We start from the raw sequence: 24,916 nt of genomic DNA on the forward strand, positions 1-24,916 counted from the left end.
TTCTTTTTTACTTATTCAATTTAAAAAATAAGAGATAATTTATTATTTAATTTCTAATTTTAAGAATAGATAGATATATTAATAACACTAAAAATTCATTTTTATTTATCCAATTTAAAAAATAAGAGATAATTTATTATTTAATTTCTAATTTACTAGCTATATATAGTCATTTCCAATGCATTTTTGAATATATCAAATTAATTATATTTAAAAAACAATATAGTAATTTTTATATATTTTTTATTAAAAACATGTCAAATCAATATTGAACAAATAAAAATGATAAATAAAGTATATATATATACACAAAATAAGTGTGTAATATAATAAAGAGAGAATTTTAAGTCAACAAATATCGAGATGAACAAGGAAGTGAATACTATAGCCATAAATTATGTGGGATCGATTACCAACTGTTTCCCTCCAGGTTGGTAATCAATTAATATGTGTGGATCACCTTAGAAATTCAACTAATATGAAATAGTGAGATTAATACTTTTCTAAGTAACTTCAACAAGAGAACATGGGAGGTACGTTTATAGTGAGAGTAATACTTTTCTAAGTAACTTCAACAAGAGAACATGGGAGGTACGGAAACATGTTGATATATATATAACTTGCAATATATGTCATTAATTGGGAGGACAACAGGAGAACATGGTAGATAGCGAGCATTGAACATTTGATTTATTTATTTTTTATTTGGTGTCCAATATTTTTATTGAAATCTGACTAACTCAGGACCCATTCGAAAAAAGCAATATTTATCAAGATTTTTTTTCACACTCAATATTCCACTTTTTCATTCAACTTTTTAGATTGGTAATCTGTTTGAACACATGCATGACACAATCTTCACCGCGTGACCTATTGTGCCTTGAATTTCACGACGAAATCAGAATTTTAATTCTATACTTGCTATCTACATTTACATACGCGTATATATATATATATATATATATATATATATATTTTGAACCAATAATGAAATTAAAAATTCCGATATGGGGTATAAAAATATATATATAAAAAAAAATATGTGAAGTAATCAAAGGAATCAACATATCCGATAATATACGTCAAAAAAGTTTATCTTATTTATATACTATAATTTTTCAATGAAGAAGTGTAATTGACACCTATTTGGACAAGGATGGCTCCCCGTACGTTCCGCCACTGATCCTAACTAAAGGCAACGAGTTCTATCTATATATTGAGTCAAACGTCATTCAGCTCACTTCTTTAAGTTAATTTTCGATGTTGGTCATGGGACAATAGGTCCTTGATGGTGTGGTAGAAAAGCACAAAAAATCAAACTCACTGGTTTGAAGAATAGTTTCCAAGTAAGGAATTTTTCTTCTATTTCTCATACAGTTAAAACAACAATAACAAGATATCCACTAGCTATAATTTCACGTGCAAGGTCTAGAAAAAATAAAGTAAACATAAATTATATCTCTCTCTATATATACACCTTGTGAAGGTAATATAAATTATACATTTGAGGTCCAAATATGGCAACCATGATCCACATACTTTTTTCGGAAAAGGGCCAGGCCCATAATAGTGGGCCTTCCAACCCATTAACACAAAATTCCGGGTAAAAAAGGAGAAATTTTCTTCCCTCTCTCTGAATTTTCCCTCCAAATCCACAGTTCCCCTACGTTTCTCTCTCTAGTAAAATCTCTTCAACCCTACCCCAACTCCATTGGAGATCAGCACACAATTAACGCCTCCCAGGGAAAAAAGGTAAATTTATCTGCTTATAGTTTTTGAATATTTCAACTTGGGGTTGTGTGTTGCCGTGTTCATTTTGATGGTTTTGGTGTGTCTCTGTGTGCGTGTGTTGCTGCTATTGCTTGAGATCTTGTTAAGTTCGTCTTCAAGAACAAGTATTAGACGTTTTTGTGGTTTTGCAGATTCTTTTCTGTGAGAAAAGAACGGATTTTACAAGAATTTAGATACTAGTTTTATTGGGTATTGGCCAATATTTCGTTGTTTTCCATAGACAACAAAAGGTTGCAAATGTCAATTGAAAGAATTCAGGCTTTATTTGGTAGAAACTGTTAGTTATTGCATTTTCCTCTCTCGTATTGAAAGAATTCAATTTTTTGCTATCTCCCTACTTGGCATAGCAGTTTGGTTAAATTTTGTTGGTATTCTGATGTGACAAAATCTGAATGATCACAAGGTTTTAGGAACTTAGTTTGAATTACATTGTACTAGTAAGAGCAAGAACTAACATTAGTCAGTTGGCCCTATTGTGTCTCATGTTTGGAATGTTAGCTCACTTTCCTTATCTTTATGGTGTTTAGCTGATTAAGTTCTGCCAAGCTTTTAGTTGGATTTTTTAAATGATAACATAGAACTGGTTTTGTATTTGATCTCTTTCTGTACAAGTTCAACCTTCAAAATATATTTTTACTTCTGGGTCTTCTACAGATGGGAGTTACTTTTTCTTAGCTGATTCTTTTGGTAGATATTCTTTCAGAAGTTCCTAATCTGTTACTCTTAAAGACCATTGAATGGTTTTTTCATTCATTGTATTTAGGTGCCACCAAAACTTAAAGTAAGTTCTATAAAATGGTGGTTAGGCCGTTGTTGCTATATGGTGCGGAGTGCTGGCCAGTCAAGAACTCTCATGTTCAGAAGATGCATGTTGCGGAGATGAGGATGTTGAGATGGATGTGTGGACATACTAGGAGTGATAAGATCAGGAATGAAGTTATTCGGGAGAAGGTGAGAGTGGCTTCTGTGGCAGACAAGATGAGAAAAGCGAAACTGAAATGGTTTGGGCATGTGCAGAGTAGGTGTGTCGACGCCCCAGTTAGGAGGTTTGAGCGGTTGAATTTGGGGGTTATACGGAGGGGTAGGGGTAGACCGAAAAAGTATTGGGGAGAGGTGATTAGACAGGATATGACGCAACTTCATATCACCGTTGACATGACCTTAGATAGAAATGAGTTGAGGTCGCGTATTAGGGTAGAAGGTTAGCAGGGGTAGAATGTTGTCTTGCCCTGTGATGGTTTAGGGTTGATCTTAGGTCTAGGCGTGCTAGTATAGTTGTGTTGTTATTGCCCTTTGATTATCACTTTATTTTGTTATTGATATTGTTTTTGTCTTGTAGAATTTGTATGATATGATTTGTATATATACTGTTGCTCTCTCTTTTTTTGGGATTGATACTTTTGAACGGAGGGTCTTTCGGAAACAACCTCTCTATCTCTATGAGGTAGTGGTAAGGTCTGCGTACAATCTACCCTCTCCAGACCCCACTTGTGGGACTTCACTGGGTATGTTGTTGTTGTTGTTGTTGTTGTATTTAGGGCTCATAAAAACTGCACAATTTATGAGTATATAATCCTTGATGATAGATTTAGTCATTGCCTTAATCTAGAAACTAAACAAGTTACGAAGACAACAACACCAATATATCCAGTGAAATCCCACAAGTGGGGTTTGAGAAAGGTAGAATGTACACATATCTTACCCCTACCTTTATGAAGGTAGAGAGGTGGTTTCCAATAGACCTGTGACTGAAACAAAATTGAAGGTTGTCAAACTAAAATAAGATTCAACTTCTTGCGGTTCTCATATTATCAGAACAAGTATGTTTTTAGTTAATTTTGTACTTCAACTTAGGTTGGGGATGTTTTGTCTTGCAGGTCAAGTGTAGATACATGTTGTGGCAAGGAAGTGAAACTATCATTTGAGTTCTGTCGTCATCTGGGGTTTTGATCCTGATAACTATTCTGCACAGGACTGTTTGGGCTCGCATTTGTTTTTACCAGAGTTTTTCTTTGTATTGTTGCTCCAGAAATCTATCGTAGGAGGGCTTTATAGACAAGGGATCCAGAATAGGTCATCTTCCTTTTGTTATTCTTTTGAAAGTTTCCCTCTTTTTTCTTTTTCTTTTACCTTTTTTGTGGTGGTGGGGGTATTGGAAAGGTTTCTCTTGAAGCCTAGGCCTGAAGATGGAAATAGAAAAATCACAACTTTATGCTGAAGGAGGAGCGGAGGCAATATTAAATGTTCAACCTAATACATCAATCTCTATTGCTTATCACCAACACTTTGGTCTTCATGATGATTTAATGCTTCTTGAGCTTGATGAGAAACTCCTACCTGATATCCTCAATCAAAGGTACGTGGTATTGTTCAGTGAAGTTCTTCAATTTGCGTTTTGTTTATCTAGTTTTAAGTTGAATTTATTCTTATTCTGCAGAGTAACATTAAGAGGGCAGCCAGATGAGGATGCAGTTCTCTGTAGTCAGTCAAAAACTTATGCCATTAAATTTGTCGGAACTTCTAATTCTGTATTCCTTATACCTCCTTCCAACCAATCGATCGAACTTGGAGCTTCACCAAACTCAAGTGAAAATGATCATGACAATTCGGTGGTTGCTTCTGTCATCAAAGTAGTACCTGGCAGTATGGAACTTGTCGAGGTTGCTCCTAGATTGGACAAACTCAAATTGCTTCTCTCAGAAAACCCTTATGGTTTTGATGAAGTGTCACAAATGAATACCGAATTCACGCACAAAAACAGGGGCTTGTATTCATGGAGTGACCTTGTCGAAAAGGTGCAAGCCAGTGACGAGGAACTGTGTACAGGGTTGCGAGCTCTTGCAGCAGTAGAGATAGATGGATATTGGCGACTTTTAGATGAGAACTTTGTGGATGAGATTCTGAACATGCTTTTGCATAATGCAGTGCTGAATGACTGGCTTTTAAGTGCTCTAAACGAAGATGAAGTTTTGCCTGTGCTGGAAGCAGATGGATTTCCTCGCGAAATAGTAAGGCACTGTTTGGGAGTTTATGGAAGTAAGGTGGATGATGAGACTAGAGGAGGCTGTACATGGAAGCTGGAAGAAAGGCCAATTTGCGTACATTTCGCTAGAGTAATCCTAAGAGGGAAAAAAATGAAACTTGAAAGATTTATGGAGGAGTGGAGAAAGAAAGTTCCAGAAGAGATGAATGAAAGTTTTGATGTGCTAGAAGGAGAAGTTTTAACCGAAAAGCTCGGGATAGAGACTCGGATTTATGCTTTTAGTGTTTCTTCACTGCCATCAGTGCCTGCTGAACGGTTTTCCAAACTATTCCAGGAGAAGCCAAAGTGGGAATGGAAAGAACTGCAGCCATTTGTCAGGTTGGGTTTTACATTTCATTGCCTATGATTTCAATCTTGTTTCTTTTGTTGTACTTGATGGTTGAAATATGATATGCTCCATTTTTACTTCTGTTATGAATTTATAGGGATCTGAAGGTACCAGGACTTTCTTCAGAAGGTTTACTACTCAAGTACACTAGAAGAAGTCAACCAAGTGCAGATGCTGAACCAATTTTCAGTGCAAGATAATATTTGTTCCACAGTTTGGATGGCTTTCTAGATTTGTAAAGAAGGAGATCATGTAATGTAAACTTGATTTTAGAATTTGTTAACAAGTTTACTGTCTAGTTGCTTTGCCTCTGCAATCATTTTGGGATAATTCTTGTCTCGCTTGTTTTAATGCATGTAGCAGCTCCTTGGTTTATTTACCTGTAACAACAGTAAGAATTATTAACCTCATGGGATTACAATGGGTATGTTGTTATAGTAAGAACTATACCAGGGAGAAGAAACTATTGAGCTGCGTCCTGTGTTTTGGAGCTCATTTGTTCATCAGTACTAATTTGCATGTTAAGCCAAAGTTGACATTTATATTTTTAATTGTATTTTTCTGCCTGTGATATTTGTCCAGTATCAAAAATAAATTATTTCCTCGTCTTCTCTGAACTTTAGTTTAAAGTGAAAAATGCTCTATTCAAATTTGAAAGAATTTATATTCAAGGAAAAAAGATAAAGCTTATAACAAGACAGGAATTAGTTTGGATTTTCTTTTCAAACTTTTTCTGAGAAATCAGAAAACGGAGACTTTTCTAAACTTACTACTCCTACTAGTATCTTCAAAAAAACAAAAAAATCTAAATAGAAATGGGTGTCAAAACTAAAACTAAAACTAAAAATTGTGAATTATAGCTTTTATTTTTGAAAAAAAAAATGTCTTGTATTTCACCGTAAATCCATTAAATTAAAATATTAAAAAAATAAAAAACTTCTGGTGTAAATCCAACTTTTAATCGGTACCGTTGCAATCAAATCAGACGGTCCAACTTCACTCCCTCCTAAGCTTACCCCATTTCTCTTTTGGCGGGAAAATGTCTCTTCTGAGTTGTTACACAATTTCAACTTCTTTCTTTCTCCGATTGACTTAAAGCCCTAGTTATTCTCAGGTGAATAGCAAAGCTCAGTTCGATCAAAACGTAAAATGCCTCCAAAGAAAAGAACAAATTCAGGATCGACAAAGAAATCAACCATTCAAAACCAGAACCTTCAGCAGCAATCTCAGCCGTCCAAATTTGGGATCCAGCATTTCTTTGAACGCCACACCCAAAATGCCCTTTCACAGAAATCCAAAACCCTCCTTGTTCCTCACAATTCTAATTCCAATTCCAATTCATTGCAAAACTCTAAAGAAAGTTCTAGTGTATCAGTATCCAAAACTCCTAGAAATGTTTTAGATTTAAGGTGTTTGGATTCTAATGAAACGAACTACGGTGCACAAAAAGGTCAAAATGGATTGAATTTCAATAAGTTTGACGAGTTTAATTCAGTGTCTCTAGTTAAAAGCAATGGAAATGTGGTCGAATCAGATAATGTTGATGTGTTGGAGAGAATTAAGGATAAGGAAAGTAGTTTGAGTTTGAAAAACAATGAATCGGGTAGTTCATCTCAGAGTACACCTACGGAGATTGTGGTAGCTTCAGGTTCAGGGGAGGAGAAAAATCAAGCAGAAGTAACGCCTGAGTTTTGCAAGTCGGTATCTTTGAATAAGCGGTTCAAGTTTTCTCCAGGAATGGTAATTGTCTTTATTTTCTGATATTTATTTGTTAAGTTTACTCAGAACTAACTTCTCAATGCCCGTATATGAGTGAAGGGTCTCCTTGTTTACTCAATAATTACAAGATTGCAACTTTTTAGACTCATTCTACAAGAAGTTGCGTATTGAGGGATTGGGTCAAGAGTGGGAGGAAATTAGCGAGTAAACTCTTTGATATAATATCATGAAAAAAGACGTTTAAGCAATGCAGTTATCTGTGTCAGTGAAGCTAAAGTACCCATGTTTCAACAGTATCTGCTATTTGTATAAGATTAAATTCTTGTTCTACTTTATATTTGAAGTTGGGAAGGAGAACACTCTGTCCACTTGGTTATTCTTGGAACAGGAAGCCTTGGTCAAGCCAAAGCAGTAGCAAGTCTAATTTGAATCCATTATGAGAGGAAGAAGGTCGCATGAAGAAATTTTTAGCAGATGATATACTGTCTACGTGAAATTGGGGAACTTGAAAACCAGGGAAGAGTAATAACATATCTTATAGGTGAGTAATAACTCTAACCACTAAAAATTGAAGTAGGAGAGTAATAACTCTAACCACTAAAAATGTATACCCCTGGTACATCACTATTTTGCAAACGTGACAATGTGAGTAGGAGATAAACTAAGATGTGCGGAGATAAACTAAGATGTACTCGCTGATGTGAGTAGGAGATAAACTAAGATGTACGGAGATAAACTAAGATGTACTCTCTGCTTGCTCCATGCTACAGGACTTAGCTTGTTGTAGGGCCAGTTGCTTTATAAGAGTTGTTTTGGTCGAGGTTGCTAATCTCTCGCTGCAGAACTGGGGAGTTTAGGTTTCTAACCTCAGAGATCTATCACAAACATTGTATAGACATAGCATGGATTTCCAGATTTTGGAATTTTGAAGACATGTAGATGGTCTTCTTTGCCCCCCGCAACCTCTTTTATCTTGCATGGAGGATTTTGAATCTCAGTCGTTTAATAAACTTAATGCACCTTTAGTCTATCTATTCGGATACTTAGACTATGCATCCATGGTTAAGAAAGAATAAAATCTAACTGATTCAAAAGTTTTCCAAGTTTGCTTGTCAGTTACTTATGAATTAATATATGCTGTTGTTGATAGCTGATCAAGCAAAGCCAGGATGATGGAGGTGATGAAGTAACATGGAAAATATCTCCAGTGAATGAACGACTTCATGCCATGTCCAAACAATTACCAAAGATGGTAAAGGTGTTGGCGGATTCGTCACGGTTCAACTCCTTAAATACTCAAGAATGTTCACTGAAAAAGGTACACTAATATAATGTATAGTATGCTCTGGGACATGTTTTGTTATTGATCATTGTAATACTATAACACTAATGATTACTACAGATGCCTCCTGAGACAGAAAGAAAGTTTGAGAAGTGGCTTTGTTCACCTCCACTGAAGGCACTTGATAAATCGTTAGTATGCTCAAATATGGCTAGCATGGGGAAAAAAAATACAGATCACACAATGGATTTGTGGGAAAACAATGGAAACTCTAATTGCCAGGGAAAAACTGAAGTAACCAACAGTCAGAGTCCTTTTCAGACTCCACCTTCTTTGACATACGGCAGTGATAAGGTAGTATCTGCCTCATCAAACAACTAAAATCTGTCATGTTTCTTGTAGAAGATATGTTCCTGATGATTTCTGGCAATTAATACAGCCTGCCAACATGGTCGATCCTAATGAAGCCACTGATCAGCTTGGTTCCAGGCAACACAAAAAGGTCTTTGACTGCCCTGGTATTTTCAGCTAATCAAATCATTAACATTTGTTACTCATTTCTAAACCCATGTTGTGCAGAAGGTGTAAAGTCATACTTCGACAGTCCCTGTGTTTTATAGGTCTATATATCCTGTTTCAGGCATTGATTGAGCTTTTAGACCAAGTAGAAGATGTAATTTCTGTTGAACCACAATGTGAAGAGAAAATTGCACCCCATGGTCATGATGGACCAGCTAAGCCGGATGCCGTTTTGCAGAAACTGTCAGAAAACTTTTGTTCAAGTGACCAAAGGAAAGAGTCAACTATCTATTTTCTTGTATTGGAGGTATGTCAGCTCTTATCTTATGTAAATAGATCCTTTATGTGAATTATGGATCAATTTAATTTTAGCCATATGTAACTACAGGTTTCTGAGAAGCATGGACAAGTTGAAACATCTGGGCCGCAGTGCTCCTTCAAGGTTTGTGCCAAGTGCTTTGCTAAAACTTTTCTGAGTTCTCAATAAAACAAGTGATGTGTGGACACCTGCAATGACTTTCAGGTTTTGCGCTTGCTGAATGAACAAAGTGGAGAAGAAAGGGTTTTGCAATTGTGGGATGAGTGGTAAGGAGTTGAATCTCTGTTGTTTCATCTCTCATCAAGCTGCTGAATATACATGAAACATAAATTCACAAACAAGCTATTTTATTGTCAATCTCTTTTATAATAGATAAGCGATACTCTTAAATAGTTTCCTCTCGATCTCTGTTATAGTATAACGTAGACAAGCACAAGATGGAAGATGAACTTTCCTGTTCACAATGACTTGCTACTCGAACATAAATCTATTGCTACTCTTACATGATCTTCCCAACCAACAAGTATAGTTGTGATGATTTTTAGTCTTGCAGAACAATGATCTTAATGTGCATTGTGTAGCTTATATTGTTATTTGCTTCTTTAGAACTGTCAGACCCAATGAGATCATCGTGTCAAACAGAGATTACTACTGGAAGGACTTCTAAAGACTAGTTTTTTCTCTCTGTTCTTCTGGGCCTCTGCATCATATGACTTTTGATGTTGAGGTAGCAGGTTATGTTTGTCTATTGTGCATTTGAATTACAAAGGCATCTTTATCCTAAATCCAAAGACAGAAGACAACATTTTAATCTCATCCACTTTTCTGCATTGTTTCATTTTTATGTAAATACCTTCCAGTTGTGAGAAACTATAATTCATCATCAGTACGAACCATTTGTGGAAGAGGATTGAAATCGTCTCTTCTTAAGCTTTGCAATTCTAGTTGTTGACAGACATGGTATTGATGAGAAACATAAATCTCCTTCCAGGTGCTATAGTGTTGTTGCACCAGGGGATACTATTCATGTCATTGGTGAGTTTGACAGTGAAGGAAAATGTGAAATAAACCACGGGAAGAATTTCCTCATTGTTCATCCAGATATTTTAGTTTCTGGAACCAGGGTATGTCTGAGCAATTACTTTTCATTTGTTTGTTTCAATTCCTCGACATGTTTTCACTGTTATAGCTTCTGGAAAGTTTTACTTCCATCAATTGATTCTTCTTTTTTCTCCATTGTTCTTGAACATTGAGTTTTCTGTTAGGTTGCTGGCAGCTTCAGTTGCTCAAGGCGAGCTGTGCTGGATGAGAGGTTAAAATCTGGAGAGTATTCAGCTGCAGCATTGATTGGCACATTATTACATCAGATGTTTCAGGTTTTATGAATGAAAAGTTTCCCCGTCTTTCGATGGCCATAGGCACATTGATTGGCACATTATTATATTTTCATTGCTATGCATGAACTATAAACTATGTCATATGAAAGTGACTGACTACCGTTTTCCAGGCTGGGCTGATCAGAGAGTCCCCTTCAAAAGAATTCTTGGAGGACTATGCAAGGGTAGTGCTCCAGAAGAGTCTTGAGAGCCTATATGCCTGTGGAGGTGGGGAACATAAGTTTCTACCAATTGCTCCTTTGTGAAGTCGTTATTATTTACGTTGGCCGTCTGAAAACATGCTTTCCTTGAAGGATAATTTTCACAGAACTGTCCCCAGTAAAGCACTTACATGATCCATTCCTTTCAACACTGAACTCAACCTTATGGTAATTGCAGTTGATGAAAATGATACTCACAAGACATTGATCGAGGCAATTCCAAAACTGCTGAATTGGATAAGTTCCTTCCGATATTCAGAGGTAAATGGCTCTATAATTTAATAAGCCTGGTTGTTGTTAAACACTATCTTGAGGCCATTAATGATTAAGCTGGAAAGTCAGTGTTGTGATTTTGAAACTTTAGAATGGTGTGGACTCCTTGTTAGACTAAGATTGAATCAGGTTACTTTGTTCAACAATGCATGAAACCCTGTCAAGAATATTTTTTTTCTACAGAAAGGCGACATTTTATGGATTATTTACAGATTTTGTACTAATCACTTGTAAAATGTGTAATACATGGATACAAGTGCGGGTATCTAGTATGGGCGTGGATCTAGAAGTATGATTTGTCATCACCTAAATCTAAACTAAATGTAGGGCAAGGCCTGTATTCTCTATTCTGTTGATGCGCTATCCCTTTTTCTCTATGCTCCATTATTTTCTGCTTCGTTGGTGGCTTGATCTTTTCTGTTGATCTTGATTATAGTTTGTGCGTAATCTTACATCTGTTCCTACATTGATATTTTTTCTCTCCATTTTTACCTAATATATTTATGAGCTTAACTTATTGTAACATTTAGGTTTCAGAAAGCCCAAGCATTGATTTTGGAAGTGAAGATGGAGTTAAGAAGATTAAAGTATCTGAAGTAAGAAACCTCCCTTTTCCTTTCTTGGTAATGCAGGCTTGAGTTACTTCCAATCTATACCTTTTAAGGCTATCCATTGAATAATTAATAATCTTGAGGTATGAGCTGTTAATTCTCAGAAACATAATTTGCAAACAATTCTGTGATATAAAGTATTAACCACATCAGGATGATCATTAGAAACAGTTCCATTTTAACACATTTGTATCTAACATTAGTGTCTTTTCATATTTGTGAAGAACAAAATAAAAAAATCAACAAGCTTCCTATTTAAAAAAACTAAAAAAATCAACAAGCTTCACACAGCAACCTCAAATTGAAAATTAATTCACTCACTTTATCTATTAGACAATAGTGTGGCAACTGGAATTAGTAAATACGTGTAAATTGTTCTCCTACTTTATAATGTTAAGATGTTTTTAAAAGAAAAGGTTCATTATTAGTAGATGAGTTAGGGGACATTAGATATAAGTTGTGTTTGTAAAATTTATGGGGTAAGGAGAAAATTAAAGGATGTTTAGTATTGAGAAACCAATGGCACTTGATGATCTAACATTTTTTCTCATAACCTAGACAAAAATTACTACTTACATTCCCCAAGCATTTACAGGATTCATCCTTCAATTAAGTTAGGCTACACGCACTTGGGACTGCTTTATTTATCCAAGATTATACCTGATTTATTAGGTTTGATTGGGTATTGAGCAGTTTTTCTGAATGACATAATTTGTGTTAAAGGACAATAAACTGCATTATGATCCAACTAATGGTGCTTTTTCGCATTACGTACATGACAGACCCTTTTTTTCTCGAAAAAAGAATAGCATAACGTTTCCTACATGAAAGAACTTATGCTTGCCTTTAATTGTTTTCTTTGAGATATATATAACATGGGTCACCATCCAGTCTGTCTATCCTCCCTGAATTTATATTCTTTTCTTTGTGGATGACCTTTAATATAGGTACTTGACATTGAAGAAATGGCATGGGCTCCAAAATATGGGATGAAAGGCATGATCGATGCATCCTTGCAAGTAAATGTAAAATCCAACGCCAATGTACCTAATGAGATGATTATGCCTCTCGAATTTAAAACTGGGAAGGCAACAAATGGGCAGGCAAGTTTTTTTGAGCATTTGCGAAAATAGTACCACTTAGTTGTGAAGTGACGATAATTTTCCACTTTACATGTTCTTGCTAGGCACCTAACCTCTACGCTGTTGTTGACATTACATTCTGCAGGCAGCTATGGAACATAGTGCTCAAGTCATGCTGTATACCCTTTTAATGTCGGAAAGGTTCACAGAACCCTGCCTACTTGCATAATTATTCACCTGCTGTTGACATATTTTGTTACTTCCTTGTATATTTTCCTTTAATTCTTGTTTATAGATTCATCTCATTGTTATCTATTTTTTTTGCTTACTAGATACTCGCAGCATATTGGCCATGGTCTCCTGTATTATCTGCACACAGATCAAACACAGGTAAAATCTAGCATCTTTTCTTTTCGATAAGTAGTTAAAAACAAGCATCTGTAAGAATTATATAGATTGCTTTTCTTTTCCTTTGCAACCTTCTAACACTACAGTTCATTTTTTCAAGGGAATTACGGTTTGCAGATCTGACTTGGTTGGCCTAATAATGCGTCGTAATGAACTTGCAAATGATCTTCTTAAAGCCTCTATAACTCAACAATTGCCACCAATGTTACAGGTAAGGTATCTACATCTCATCCTGTTACAGAAGCGTTTGCTAGTGCTGATATTTTGCATCAGTACTTACTAGTCATTGAATATATTGCTGATTGGGTTTCACATAACAGTGTGTCATCCATTTAATATTCAGGGTTATCCCACATTCTTTTGTGTCCTTTAGTAATTCCTGGTAACATATAAAATTTTTACTGAAATATATCCCCCCCCCCCCAATCCCCCTTCTTGGTTCTGTTGTTTTCAAGCAGGTCAGCCTTTTTCGCCCCTAAAAGTGTAATTCATTTTGACTACACCTTCATAATTTGTATTCGGTACTACTTATTTCTATAGAGACCTAAGCATGGCTGTCATCTTCCACCGCTATCCAGGCCATGATCATTTAGCGCATTGAATTATAAGTAAACATCACAAATGTGATCAGAAATGAATTAGCTTATTACCTAACCAAAAAGAACTAGCCTAACAAAATCTTTTAGACATTAGTAACTAATTCTGTTGACTTTCATTCTTTTGATGCAGAGTCCAAATATGTGCAGAGGCTGTCGCCACCTCAGTGTCTGTACCATTTATCATAAGGTACTTTGAGTTCTCTTTATTGAAATGAAGGTACTTTGAGTTCTCCGGGTCTTCATTGCGACAAGTATCCTTTTTTCCCTTTTACTTATATAGACTTTCAAAATAATCGGTTAAAGGGGCCTCCATGATAACTCAGCTATCAATCCTGAAACATTATAGCATCTTTACCTCTGCTTGCCTATAAATAAAATGTTCTCCTTTCAAAATTAGTGGAGATTCTGAGAAACTCAAATGATAAACCATCTACGGAAGAAAACGGGGAGCTTAGTTGTTGAAATCAGTAACTACATCCTTTGGTTGGTGAATATTCTTGTAATAAATATGCAAACGTAATAGCTTACACACACATAGAACAATGTAGTTCTTTTCTCCGGGATTTTACCTGTTAATGTGGTTAAGGTGAAATAGATACATTCCGATAGACAAATTGGTACTTAACGATCAACAGAAAATTATCATTACACATGCCATATTTAGACTACTAGTATTAGACCTGAAATGTAATCAAGGTAATCTCACAGCTTTCTGAATATGAATCAGTTTGCCTTAGGATGAGGAGTCAGCTTCTTGCAGTGGAAAGGACTTGAGGAACATATTTGATAATTGAGTGGCAATTACTTCCTTTTTTGTTTATCCAATTGGGTAAAATAAAGGAGGAGGATAAATCAACATTTATGTTTCCTAAATGAGCCTAATCAATGTTGACATGAAAATCAGCCATTTTATCTTGATCTAAATACTTCTGCACAATTCTCATCTTAGTTATATATCTTATTATGGGGAACATCGACCTTCCAATAGTAATGGGACTTCATCAAGTTAAAACCTTATACTACTGTATCCTGAATAATTTTCATAGGCATACGGTGGCACCACAGAAGGCAGTGGCTTGGGCAGTGTGTTTGATTCACTTGTTAGCCATCTAACAAATGCACATACTAATTTTCTTCAAAAATGGGATCAGTTGATTGACTTGGAGGCCAAAGAAGTTGAGGTACAATACAAGGTCGATTGCGAATTAAGAAATCACCTCCTGACTATTGAATATCTCTTTATTTGTTAACTTTATTTTTTTCAGGCTGTTAAGAAACAAATTTGGTCTTCACAAAGTTTAAAGAGTGACCTTTATGCTCCTTGCTTATCTTCTCTTGTCCTTGATACGTCAGAAAGAACCACATCAACACACTTTTGCAAAGGAAATCAATTCATGTATCACTTTGTACATCGAGATTGGACTTCCTTGGGCACTCATCAACAGGATGGAGATGCTCTGAACAGTTCCAGTTTTCCTGTGAAAAATTTTGAATCCTCGCTTAGGAGTGGGGACTATGTGGTATTCTTCTTTCCTGTATTATTTTTGTTTTATGCCCTCACTGTACTATTTTCGGTTTTTCACAGCAGTCAGCTGAAGCAAGAATCACTGGTCCATTGGTATAACATCATCTGTTTATCTCCAATAGACCAGTGGTGAGACAGAGTTGTTATATTATGCATCTCTAGTGAATTGCATGATCCTGTCCCTACGGATTATATTAATCTGATGGCCTACTGGTTCATTTAGTTGATTTTATGAAGTTCTGAAGCTTTTCAGAATTCAATCAATCAACTGTGCCTTAATCCCAAATTAGTTGTGAGCCACAAGAATCCTCTGTATTCATTCTGCTCTATTCTAAAGCACATTCCTTGGTGGGCTCTGTGCTCATCCCACAAATTCGGTAACTTAGAGGATTTATCGTAGTCAGATTCTACTTTCACACTGACCATCAACTCATCAAAACCCTTCAGCTTTACTTGGGTTTGAGATTGGCTATGCTTCATGAAGCTCACATAGGAAAGGGAGTTATTTTCACTATTCAATGACAAAAACAGAATTTTAGTCAATTATTTTCTGAAAAGATGGAGGAATTCCTGATTTAGTTGGGGTCATGGCTTATATTTGTAAAAGTTGCCAGCAAAGAGTAATTTCTAATTTTGTTGGACCTCTTATTAGTTAAATTGTTTGTTTCATCCTCTGGTTTCTCTTTTGTACGTGATGTGATTATCTGAAATGAAGGTGTATACTTACAGGTGTTTGGTTCTATTCTTGGTCATGAGTGACCGACGGTATGACTATATATATTTTATATTATTCAGGTATTGAGCACTGAACCTGGTGGGGTACTAATAGCTACTGGAGTTGTTGTAGATATGAGTTGCTCTCGCATCTCGGTAAGTATTGTATCTTTATTTGGTATTCATTCTTTAATGTGAGGATTTGTTATTACTTTAGTGATTCTCTATTTTTATCTGAAGGGCTACAAAAAGCCTAGAATGCATGGATATACCTTGTTTTCAGATCCTTCTTTTCATTCACCTTAGGTAGAGCAATCCAAAATTTTGAAATAATCTCATTTGTTCTAGCCTAAAATAGGAAATTTAGGATCTGTTTAGCCATAAAAAATATTCACTTTTTTCCAAAAATTTTTTTCACTTTATTTGAAAATCAGTGTTTCGTCATGAAAATTCCAAATTTGAAAAACAGCTTATAACTTGTTTTCTAACTCCATCTCATAATTCCAAATAAAATGCTCTCTTCTTTCATTTGCAAAAAACATAATCAAACGCAACTCTATCTTCAACTCCAACTTCGAAAATTCCAAATTAAGTGATAAATATTTGGTTTCTATGGCCAAATGCCTGCCTATATTTCTCATCCACCAGTATCTTTGTTAATGCTTTAGCTCTCAGTTTGGTCCCTTTCAACAGCTGAAAAGCTTTTGCATTTCTTTAATATTAAGGTAGCTCCAACCTATACAAGGGATTATAAGAATGATATATTTTGATTAATTGATTAACAGAAGTAAAGCTTCACATGGATCTTCATTTTTTTCCCAGTTTAATAAGGGAAACTACTTCAGGACCTGGAAGCAATGTCCAGAATGAAAAGTTTAAAAAGTGTATACACGGAAGTTTTCTAAATCAGTGTTCTTCTTAAGAAATAATTACAACTAAAGCACACTAGTGTGCAGCTTACTTTATTTATTTAGGAGCCAAAGATTTTGCTGTTAATATATCTATCTTATCATAGTATTGTTTTCAAGTAGTAAAGGTCCATTGTCACTCATTCTGAAGTGAGCCAGATAATTCTGGTACTGATTATGATAATCCTTTGGATTTTGGGTCCAATACATGTAAAAAAAAAAACATGCACAGATTTTAGCTGTGTAATAGTTTACTTTCATTATGTAGGTATCTCTTTCCAAACGCTTAAGGCTTCCAGGAAGCAGCCGGACTTCACAGGCACAAGATCTTCATAAGCAGTTGTGGCGAATTCATAAAGATGAATTCATGGGTTCATTTGCTATTATGAGGTATTCTAATTTTTTATGCTTTATTATTCCATCTGAAGCACACCTTTGTGTCCATGTGTAACTTACTCCTGCCTTTGGTTTTGAAGATTCAACCTCATACAACTGTTTCTGCAAAATGAGCAGAGTTCTCATCTGAGGAAGATTATAGTTGATCTGGAGGTGAATGATCTACTTAATTATGAAAATTTATTTGCAGCTCCTCAGCCACAGCCTCATTAATGAATGACAAAAACGAATATTACCTATAAAATTCTGCAGGTGCCTAGGTTTGATAGTGGATGCCAATTTAGTCAAGATCCTGCCATTTCATACATTTGGTCAGAAAAAAACTTGAATGATGATCAGCGTAGAGCCATACTTAAGGTGAAGAATTATTGACACTATCTATAATTTGATTTATAGTTGCAACTGAAAATCAAAAGTATGGTGAATTATCAGAATCATACTAGGAATAAACTAGATACAAAGCTGTATTGGGTACCCACACCATATTGAGTTGTCATTACTGCAGATACTCACAGCAAAGGATTATGCGCTGATACTAGGAATGCCAGGGACAGGCAAAACATCCACTATGGTCTATGCTGTGAAGGCACTGTTGATAAGAGGTTCATCCATTTTGCTTACCTCCTATACAAACTCAGCTGTTGACAATTTGCTTCTCAAACTGAAGTCTCAGGTCATCTCTATCCTTGATGCTACTAAAGAAGCTTAATGCTTTTGATCTTTGTTTAACTACTTTTATTTACATACTATGCTGTATATCATAAATTTAGAAGATATATGCTGTAGAGCTGGTGTCAATATTGTATAAAACCTTTCTTTAAATAGGCCCTGTCTTGGAAAGGCTGAATTTACCAAAATGAAGAAATATACATTCAGTGCAAGGCATTCATATGGGTTAATTTGTAGCATTAGGATGAAACTGATGATTTAAGAAGGGCCTACTGTGGCAACTACAGTCTCTAGCTGCTTCTACTGGTATTATTGTTACATCATCATCTCCTCTTTATCCTTCAATCATTTAGAAACAGATGCCTACACATCCCATTATACTACCTCCAAACTCTTAAAATAAATTCTAGCATAAATCGCATTCCTCTCAGTTCAGTGTCAATTGAATTCACTCATTCAGTAGAACAGTAAGTGTTTTTCGGGACTTTTGTCTCATTTCTGAACCCTAATCTACAAAAGTTACCAGTGACTAGTTGCAGGATGGTATATTCCTCCCCAGCTAGCCACAAAGGAAGGTACTTTATAAATTTTGCTAATTTAAAAGCGCTGGCATAAATCCAGCCAATAACGTAATGTCTCTTTGGCCTTTTGATTTCACATGTAGTGAAAGAACACTTGATAAATGATTAACTAGAATGACTTTCATGGCTTGCAGCAGCACCTGAAGAGTGCCTATGGTCTTCCAATATCAAGTTTCTAGCTTCTAATCAGACAAGTTCGCGATCTTGTCCCTTACATGTTTGAATGCAAAGTAGGATCTTAGGCTTAACAACTTATTCACACAAAGTAACAAGAATAAAATGAGTATACCTTGAGCCATGATATTCCTAAGTAGGTCAGCTAAGGAGGATCTCCACCTGTCATTTGTGTTAAGTCTCCCATATTGGTTGTGGGATGGGCATTTAGTTTCCTTATATGGACTTGGGCAATCCTTTCCTCTTGATCTAGCTTTTGAGGTTGAGGGAGGCCCAAATGCTATATATATCATGGTATCAGAGCTAGGCCCATCCCAATTTGTTCACCACCAATATTGTTCTTGATCCATGCACCAGGCTTCCAGCCCTGGGTGTGTCAGGGGTGTTAAGTCTCCCACATGGTTGTGGGATGCGCATTTGGTCTCCTTATATGGACTTGTGTAATCCTCCCTCTTGAGCTAGCTTTTGAGGTAGAGTTACGCCCAGATGTTATATCTATCAATTTGAAGATCTGCTGGAAGTGTGTATGAATTCTCCTGAGGTAATTTGCAATTCGTTGACTTGTATTTCCACGAATTTTCGAGCTCGGAAAATCACTCTTGAACTACTTGAACAAGGAGGGCTGGGGGCTATTACGTGACTGATCGCGCTCTATTTGACATATCGTAAGAAGGGGTTGTACTTAGAATGGCCGGTGCGAGGCCTTCAGATAGTTACTGCATTGCACGAGCTTCAAAAGAAAGAGAGATCGAGTCACTAAGCAGAGAATTAGATCCGAGAGCGAAAGAGATTATGAAAGTTCTCCCACCGGGCAACCCTGAAACAAGTTCTCAAATCAATCTATTCGAGCACTTGAAAGCTGTATAATTTCATGTGTGAAGCATAGTGAGAGTGACACAGATCTCCTTTAAAAGACATTCAAAATATGAAAATCTAGTTATTTAATGGATAAGGTAACACAGTATAACTGTTCAGCTTAACTCAATGTAATCTTGAAGAAAGAACAGCTCGAATGTAGGCATTCAACTTTTAATATAGTTAATAATAAACTTTAAACTGTCTTGTAACTTGAAGCATTTTAAAGAAAAACTAACTAATGACTATCAAAAATTCTGAAGGAGGGATATTTTGAATCCGAATTGATGAAACACATGGCATTTACTTTGAAGTAATTGTCCTGCATATTGTAGATCATGTATAACTTTGCCTCACGGCCCTTACCATGAAAAATGTTGGATAGTGCTGTTAAGCTGTTGATGAATTCAAAAAGCTGCTAGGCTAAATGTTAGTGGGGCTTAGGCGAAGGGTCAAACAAATACAGAGTATTAGCTTCATGGTGTTAACCAAATCGTATCCTTCTAACCCGTCTTTACATAAATTAAGATAATCCAGAGCCTGCCAATATTTTAAGTAAAATGTGGATTACCTCTTCGTGTATAAATATTTCCAAGTAAAAGATATATTACTTTTGTCCATTTAGATATTAAACTACATTTGTCGCCTGTTTGCAAGTAAAATGAAGCTGATTGACTCACTCATGTAAGTGTTATTGTGGAAGATCTCTTTGCTTCTTCCACTAAAGGCATGTATTTTTGAAATGTTCTGCTAGAAACGATCTCTTTACATACTTCAACAACATATTACTGAGTATCATTTATTTTTCCTAGTGCTTTAATCTCTGGTATGCTCTGCTGATTGTCAACCACAAGACACAAGTGATGTACTGCTTATCTGCTTTTATATATACATACCAATCCTAGTACGACTTCAGGGGACTGTGGGACTAACATATATACTGTTGCAGGGTATAGATTTTATACGTATTGGAAGATACGAGGTTGTGCACGAGGAAGTTCGGGAGAATTGCATATCAAGTTGGTTTCTAGTAACATTTTCAAAGAGTTACTTCATGATTGACCCATGGAATACTAACTTACTGCTGGACTTTCTCCTACAGTGATGGACACTCATGGTCTTGAAGAGATAAAGCAAAGGCTAGAGCAAAGCAAAGTTGTTGCTGTTACATGTTTGGGGATAACTAGCCCATTGCTTTCAAACAAGAGATTTGATGTGTGTATCATGGATGAAGCTGGACAAACTACGTTGCCGGTATGTTTATTGTTTAGGTTGCAGTAAAGATTTGAACATTTTGGTCAATAAGGTAGTGAATGAGGTTTACTTGTCAATGTTGTAGCCTTTATTTGTTGCAATTGTTCTATATAAGCTAAATTAACAGCTTCCTGTGCGTTTCTCTTCTATGTTTTTAGAGCTAGTTATTTTATGAACTACATTTGTCACGAGATGACAAATCTATTTTGGGAAAAGAAATGACAACATTACATTTACATTCCAGGTATCATTGGGACCACTGACATTTGCTTCAAAATTTGTTCTAGTTGGGGATCATTATCAATTACCACCACTTGTCCAGGTATTTCTTGATTTCCTTTGCATTGAGCTCCAATGCGATTATAACTTGTGACACAAAATCTGTCTGCATATTAGAGTGCAGAAGCTAGAGAATATGGAATGGCAGTAAGCCTGTTCTGCAGACTATCAGAAGCTCATCCCCAAGCAATTTGTGCTTTGCAAAGCCAGGTATTTTCAAAATTCAGTAATATGTTGTTTCCTTCCACCTCTGAAGCTCGTTTGGTTTGATATAGTTGCCACTATGGTACAACTTGCAGTACCGCATGTGTGCAGCAATAATGGAATTATCAAATGCCTTGATATATGGTAACAGATTGCGATGTGGTTCTTCTGAAGTAGAAAATGCCAAAATCAAGTACACAGGTTTGCCATCTGGGCCTACGTGGATAAAGGAGGTACTAGTCACTGATTTCATTGCTTCCAAGTATGATGCTGCTTTATTTTTGTACTGATCCAAACATAAGAGGCCTGCCTCATATGGAAAGAATGACACTAGGATGGAAAATAGAGGTTGTTTCCAAGAATGATGCTACTTTATTCAATACATGTTCCAAAGAGGCCTGCACCTTCTAAAAAAGATTGATGTTTGGATGGGAAATATACACCTGGTGAAACTTGTCATTGTTTGAGCACTCATAAGTTCTTTCCTGCAAATAAGTCAAGAGTCTGAGCTGCTGGTTCTTCTCTGCTAAGTTAATACTAGCAAATTTACTAATCTGCACTTTCTGATTGCTTCTCAAGGAGCAAGTCTGGTCATATTCTCATGTATCATGTCATAACCACATTGCAGCTGTCATCTTAGAGTATTACTCTTCCATTTATATGTACTTCAATGTGCTCATTTTGGTGTTGCTGATTAACGTTGATCTAGATGAGTGACACACTAAAAATTCCTCTTTTTATTATATGCACTCCAATGAAAGAGGGGTCAAGTAAAAACCTCGTGCATCTCTTGTTTTAGCATTTCCGTCTGGTAAATAGACACATTGTGACACATCTTTTGCTTGTCCATTCTTTTCTGTCCTAACATGAAAACATAAAAGGATTCAGTTTCTAACTGAAGCTGTACTACTTGTGAATCGTGAGGCTTTTGGATAATTAATTGGTTGATCTAATATGTTTAGACTAAGGGAAAAACAGAAAAGCCATAACACATGTTCTTCGCTAACCTTGTATTATGAGACAGAATTGTTGGTTAATTTCCTTGTGTGTTAAAGAGTAAATTGTTGCTGTCAACAGTTTCTCAATTTTGTACAAAGTGGTAGGGCACTGACAAAGAGTTCAATTTGTGTACAAAGGTCATGATGGGAATGTAGGTAAAGGATAGATTTGGTGCAGTGATTTGGTGTGAGCATTATTTGACAAGGATGACCTTATCTTAAGAAATTATATTTCTTTCAGAAAATAAGTTGTGTGAATTGTGAGGGTTAATACCCCAATAGCTTCTTTTTAATTTCTGTGAAATAATCTGGTATGATTGGTCTTGACAGGCTATGAATCCAAACAGACCCGTCGTCTTTATAAACACAGGTTAGGCAAATTTCTATCTCAAGACAAATTCTGCAGGCTTGTCAAATGCAGTTTAAATGTCCTTGTCCTAAACTGTCGCCTTATCCTTGATTCCAAACTAGATTTGTTGCTTGCATTTGAAACAAATGACCGGAAAGCTGTAAATAATCCAATGGAAGCAAATATCATTGCCGAGGTATGAATGCCTCTTGCTTCTTCCATGAACATCTTAATGACCATTAGCATCGGATCACAAGAAAAATATTAAGCTCCAATTTCTGTATAATTATTTTGGCCTACAGATTGTGTGTAGATTGTTGAGCAGAGGTATATTGGAGGAAGAGATAGGCATCATTACACCCTACAATTCTCAGGCAGATCTTATCCGGCAAGCTGTTTCCACATCAGTGGAGATACATACAATTGATAAATACCAGGTTAAACCTATGCTGATGTGATTACATTCTCGAAAAACATCTTCAGTTTGCAACTTTTCTTATTCATAAGAAGCTGCTTTACCGCAGGGGATAATAGAAGGGAAAGAAAATCAGTAGACTAGCCTAAATAGAAGCATAGCTGTCTAAGGTTATCCTTTGACATGTTGTGTAATTGTCAATTATATACCTAGGATACTCTAGTTTATGGCTATAGGAGCCTGAATGCCAGTTGAAGAAGGCAGAAATTGGCTGGTTTTCCATTTATGAAACAGAAATTTGGAAGCCTAAAACTTCACAATACCCGCCCAGAACAAGAAGTCTAATCTCACAATGCTACTTCAGAGACACTAGCTTTGTTCAATGGGGACTTCGGCCTAGAAAAAGCTACCTAAGTCCTCGTACAATTGGTTCCCCATCTCTCCTCAACCGTTTAAGATTATCTTGTGCCAGTTATTAGCCTCCCAAAAGCTGGTTTTGCAAATCATGAATAATCCCATCTACTCGGCTTGCTTTTAGAATCATTTTTGTGTGGCTCGAGGATGTCTTGCAGTTACATCAAGTAGTGTGATTTCTTAGGTCTTGGGTAGAAACTGGTACATTCTGTCCTAATTGTCCTAGTCTTAATCTATGTTTGCAGGGAAGAGATAAAGATTGCATTCTGCTGTCCTTTGTAAGGTCAACTGAAAATCCAAGGAACTACATTTCTTCATTGCTTGGAGACTGGCACAGGATTAACGTGGCTCTTACTCGTGCTAAGGTTTAGATACGGTTCCTCTGAATGGAATTTTTCTTCTTTTTGAAACTTTTTGCATAAGTTCATCAGACTCCAAGTAATAATGTACTTCTCTTTTGTTGATTGAACAGAAGAAGTTGATAATGGTAGGTTCATGCATTACGCTATCGAACGTGCCTCTGCTAAAGATTCTTATTGAAAAAGTGGAAGAGCAAGGTGGCATTTTGAGCGTCTCTAAGAAGGATATTGCTCATAAACCAGAATTGAGAAGATGCTCCAACCTGAGATGATGTTAAAGATATTGCACCCAATTTTGCCATCTGCGGTCGTGTAAATTATTGCCAAATTTACTTCTCTAATGTAAATGTAAATATTGAGACCACATTCAGCCAGCCACTCATTCTTCTGTAAATAACAGAACATTCTATAAGTTCAAGGGCAAACTTATCAAAGAATGTCTGATGATTTATTGGGTTAATGGCTAGTATATTTTACACTTTCCATCAATAACCGAAATGACAGGCATTGGTCATAAAGTTTAAATTCGCATCTTCAGTTTAGAGGCATTATGTTGCCATAGACCAATAAGTTTCTTCCTTTCATAAATATGGGTAAAACAAACAACAGGTAAAGCACGGAGCCAGTGTCTATATTGCATTTAGCCAATTAAGTAAAAACTGTAATTATTAGATATGTTGAGAATTCTCGAATTTGATTCTAAAGGGTTCTGTCCAACGTGGATAGGTAAGAAAGGAAACCACACATTTTACTCTTACAGGCAGAAAAATGAACACAAATAGATGTCACGCCAACAACCCTACATTCAAACGAGAATTCGTTTATTCGTTTCTGAAGTAACATACTGGGAGAAGCACTGGTATAGATTCATCACAGCCTCCCTCAACAGAGAATAGGTCTGTCCCTTGAAGTTATCCTGAAAAGTTATTTACACACTTAAACTATGAGAGCAACCGCTTACCCCTATTCTTGTTTGATTTGGTATTGATATCTCCCTGACACATACGAAATCAGGTGAAATAACTTGTATAAATACGCCTCACATATAATGATGCTGTGTTTTCTTAGCTATGATATTAAAGTAATTGGGTAAAGTTTGATGAAATTTTCAGACACGCTTAAAATGTATGTTTATGTAGTGAAAAAGACTAAAGATGTAATAAACTTATGACACTGAAGATAGTGACAGAGAAGAACGTAGTTGACATATATGGGAAGAAGAAAAGGAAAACGAAATATAATTATATCACT

The 24,916-nt window shown here is 36.0% G+C and overlaps 2 protein-coding genes across 3 annotated transcripts; both read left to right on the forward strand.

Moving 5' to 3' along the window:
• Window positions 1-1,538: 1,538 nt before the first annotated feature.
• On the forward strand, window positions 1,539-5,693 carry LOC129886816 (uncharacterized). Of its 2 annotated transcripts, XM_055961680.1 has the most exons (5): window positions 1,539-1,752; window positions 2,555-2,742; window positions 3,669-4,147; window positions 4,229-5,152; window positions 5,260-5,693. In XM_055961680.1, exons 3-5 carry the CDS (start codon window positions 3,978-3,980, stop codon window positions 5,360-5,362), a joined length of 1,197 nt encoding a protein of 398 aa, XP_055817655.1. In that variant the 5' UTR covers window positions 1,539-1,752; window positions 2,555-2,742; window positions 3,669-3,977; the 3' UTR covers window positions 5,363-5,693. The 2 variants fall into 2 exon arrangements, with proteins under 2 accessions (XP_055817655.1, XP_055817654.1); XM_055961679.1 differs by lacking the exon at window positions 2,555-2,742.
• Window positions 5,694-6,226: 533 nt separating this feature from the next.
• LOC129886818 (DNA replication ATP-dependent helicase/nuclease JHS1) lies at window positions 6,227-24,148 on the forward strand. The gene is made up of 34 exons (XM_055961681.1): window positions 6,227-6,902; window positions 8,032-8,199; window positions 8,284-8,517; window positions 8,603-8,665; window positions 8,804-8,989; window positions 9,071-9,124; window positions 9,206-9,267; window positions 9,993-10,125; window positions 10,267-10,377; window positions 10,509-10,605; window positions 10,777-10,859; window positions 11,402-11,467; window positions 12,430-12,589; window positions 12,714-12,765; window positions 12,897-12,954; window positions 13,073-13,183; window positions 13,702-13,758; window positions 14,618-14,752; window positions 14,837-15,091; window positions 15,892-15,966; window positions 16,987-17,108; window positions 17,195-17,267; window positions 17,367-17,471; window positions 17,620-17,787; window positions 20,343-20,412; window positions 20,496-20,647; window positions 20,892-20,969; window positions 21,044-21,136; window positions 21,226-21,363; window positions 22,459-22,498; window positions 22,600-22,673; window positions 22,780-22,914; window positions 23,552-23,671; window positions 23,779-24,148. The coding sequence occupies exons 1-34, from the start codon at window positions 6,312-6,314 to the stop codon at window positions 23,935-23,937; spliced, it is 4,278 nt and encodes a 1,425-aa protein (XP_055817656.1). The 5' UTR covers window positions 6,227-6,311; the 3' UTR covers window positions 23,938-24,148.
• The last annotated feature ends 768 nt before the right edge of the window (window positions 24,149-24,916 follow it).

This window comes from Solanum dulcamara, chromosome 4, assembly GCF_947179165.1.
Source record: "Solanum dulcamara chromosome 4, daSolDulc1.2, whole genome shotgun sequence".
Lineage (NCBI taxonomy): Eukaryota > Viridiplantae > Streptophyta > Magnoliopsida > Solanales > Solanaceae > Solanum > Solanum dulcamara.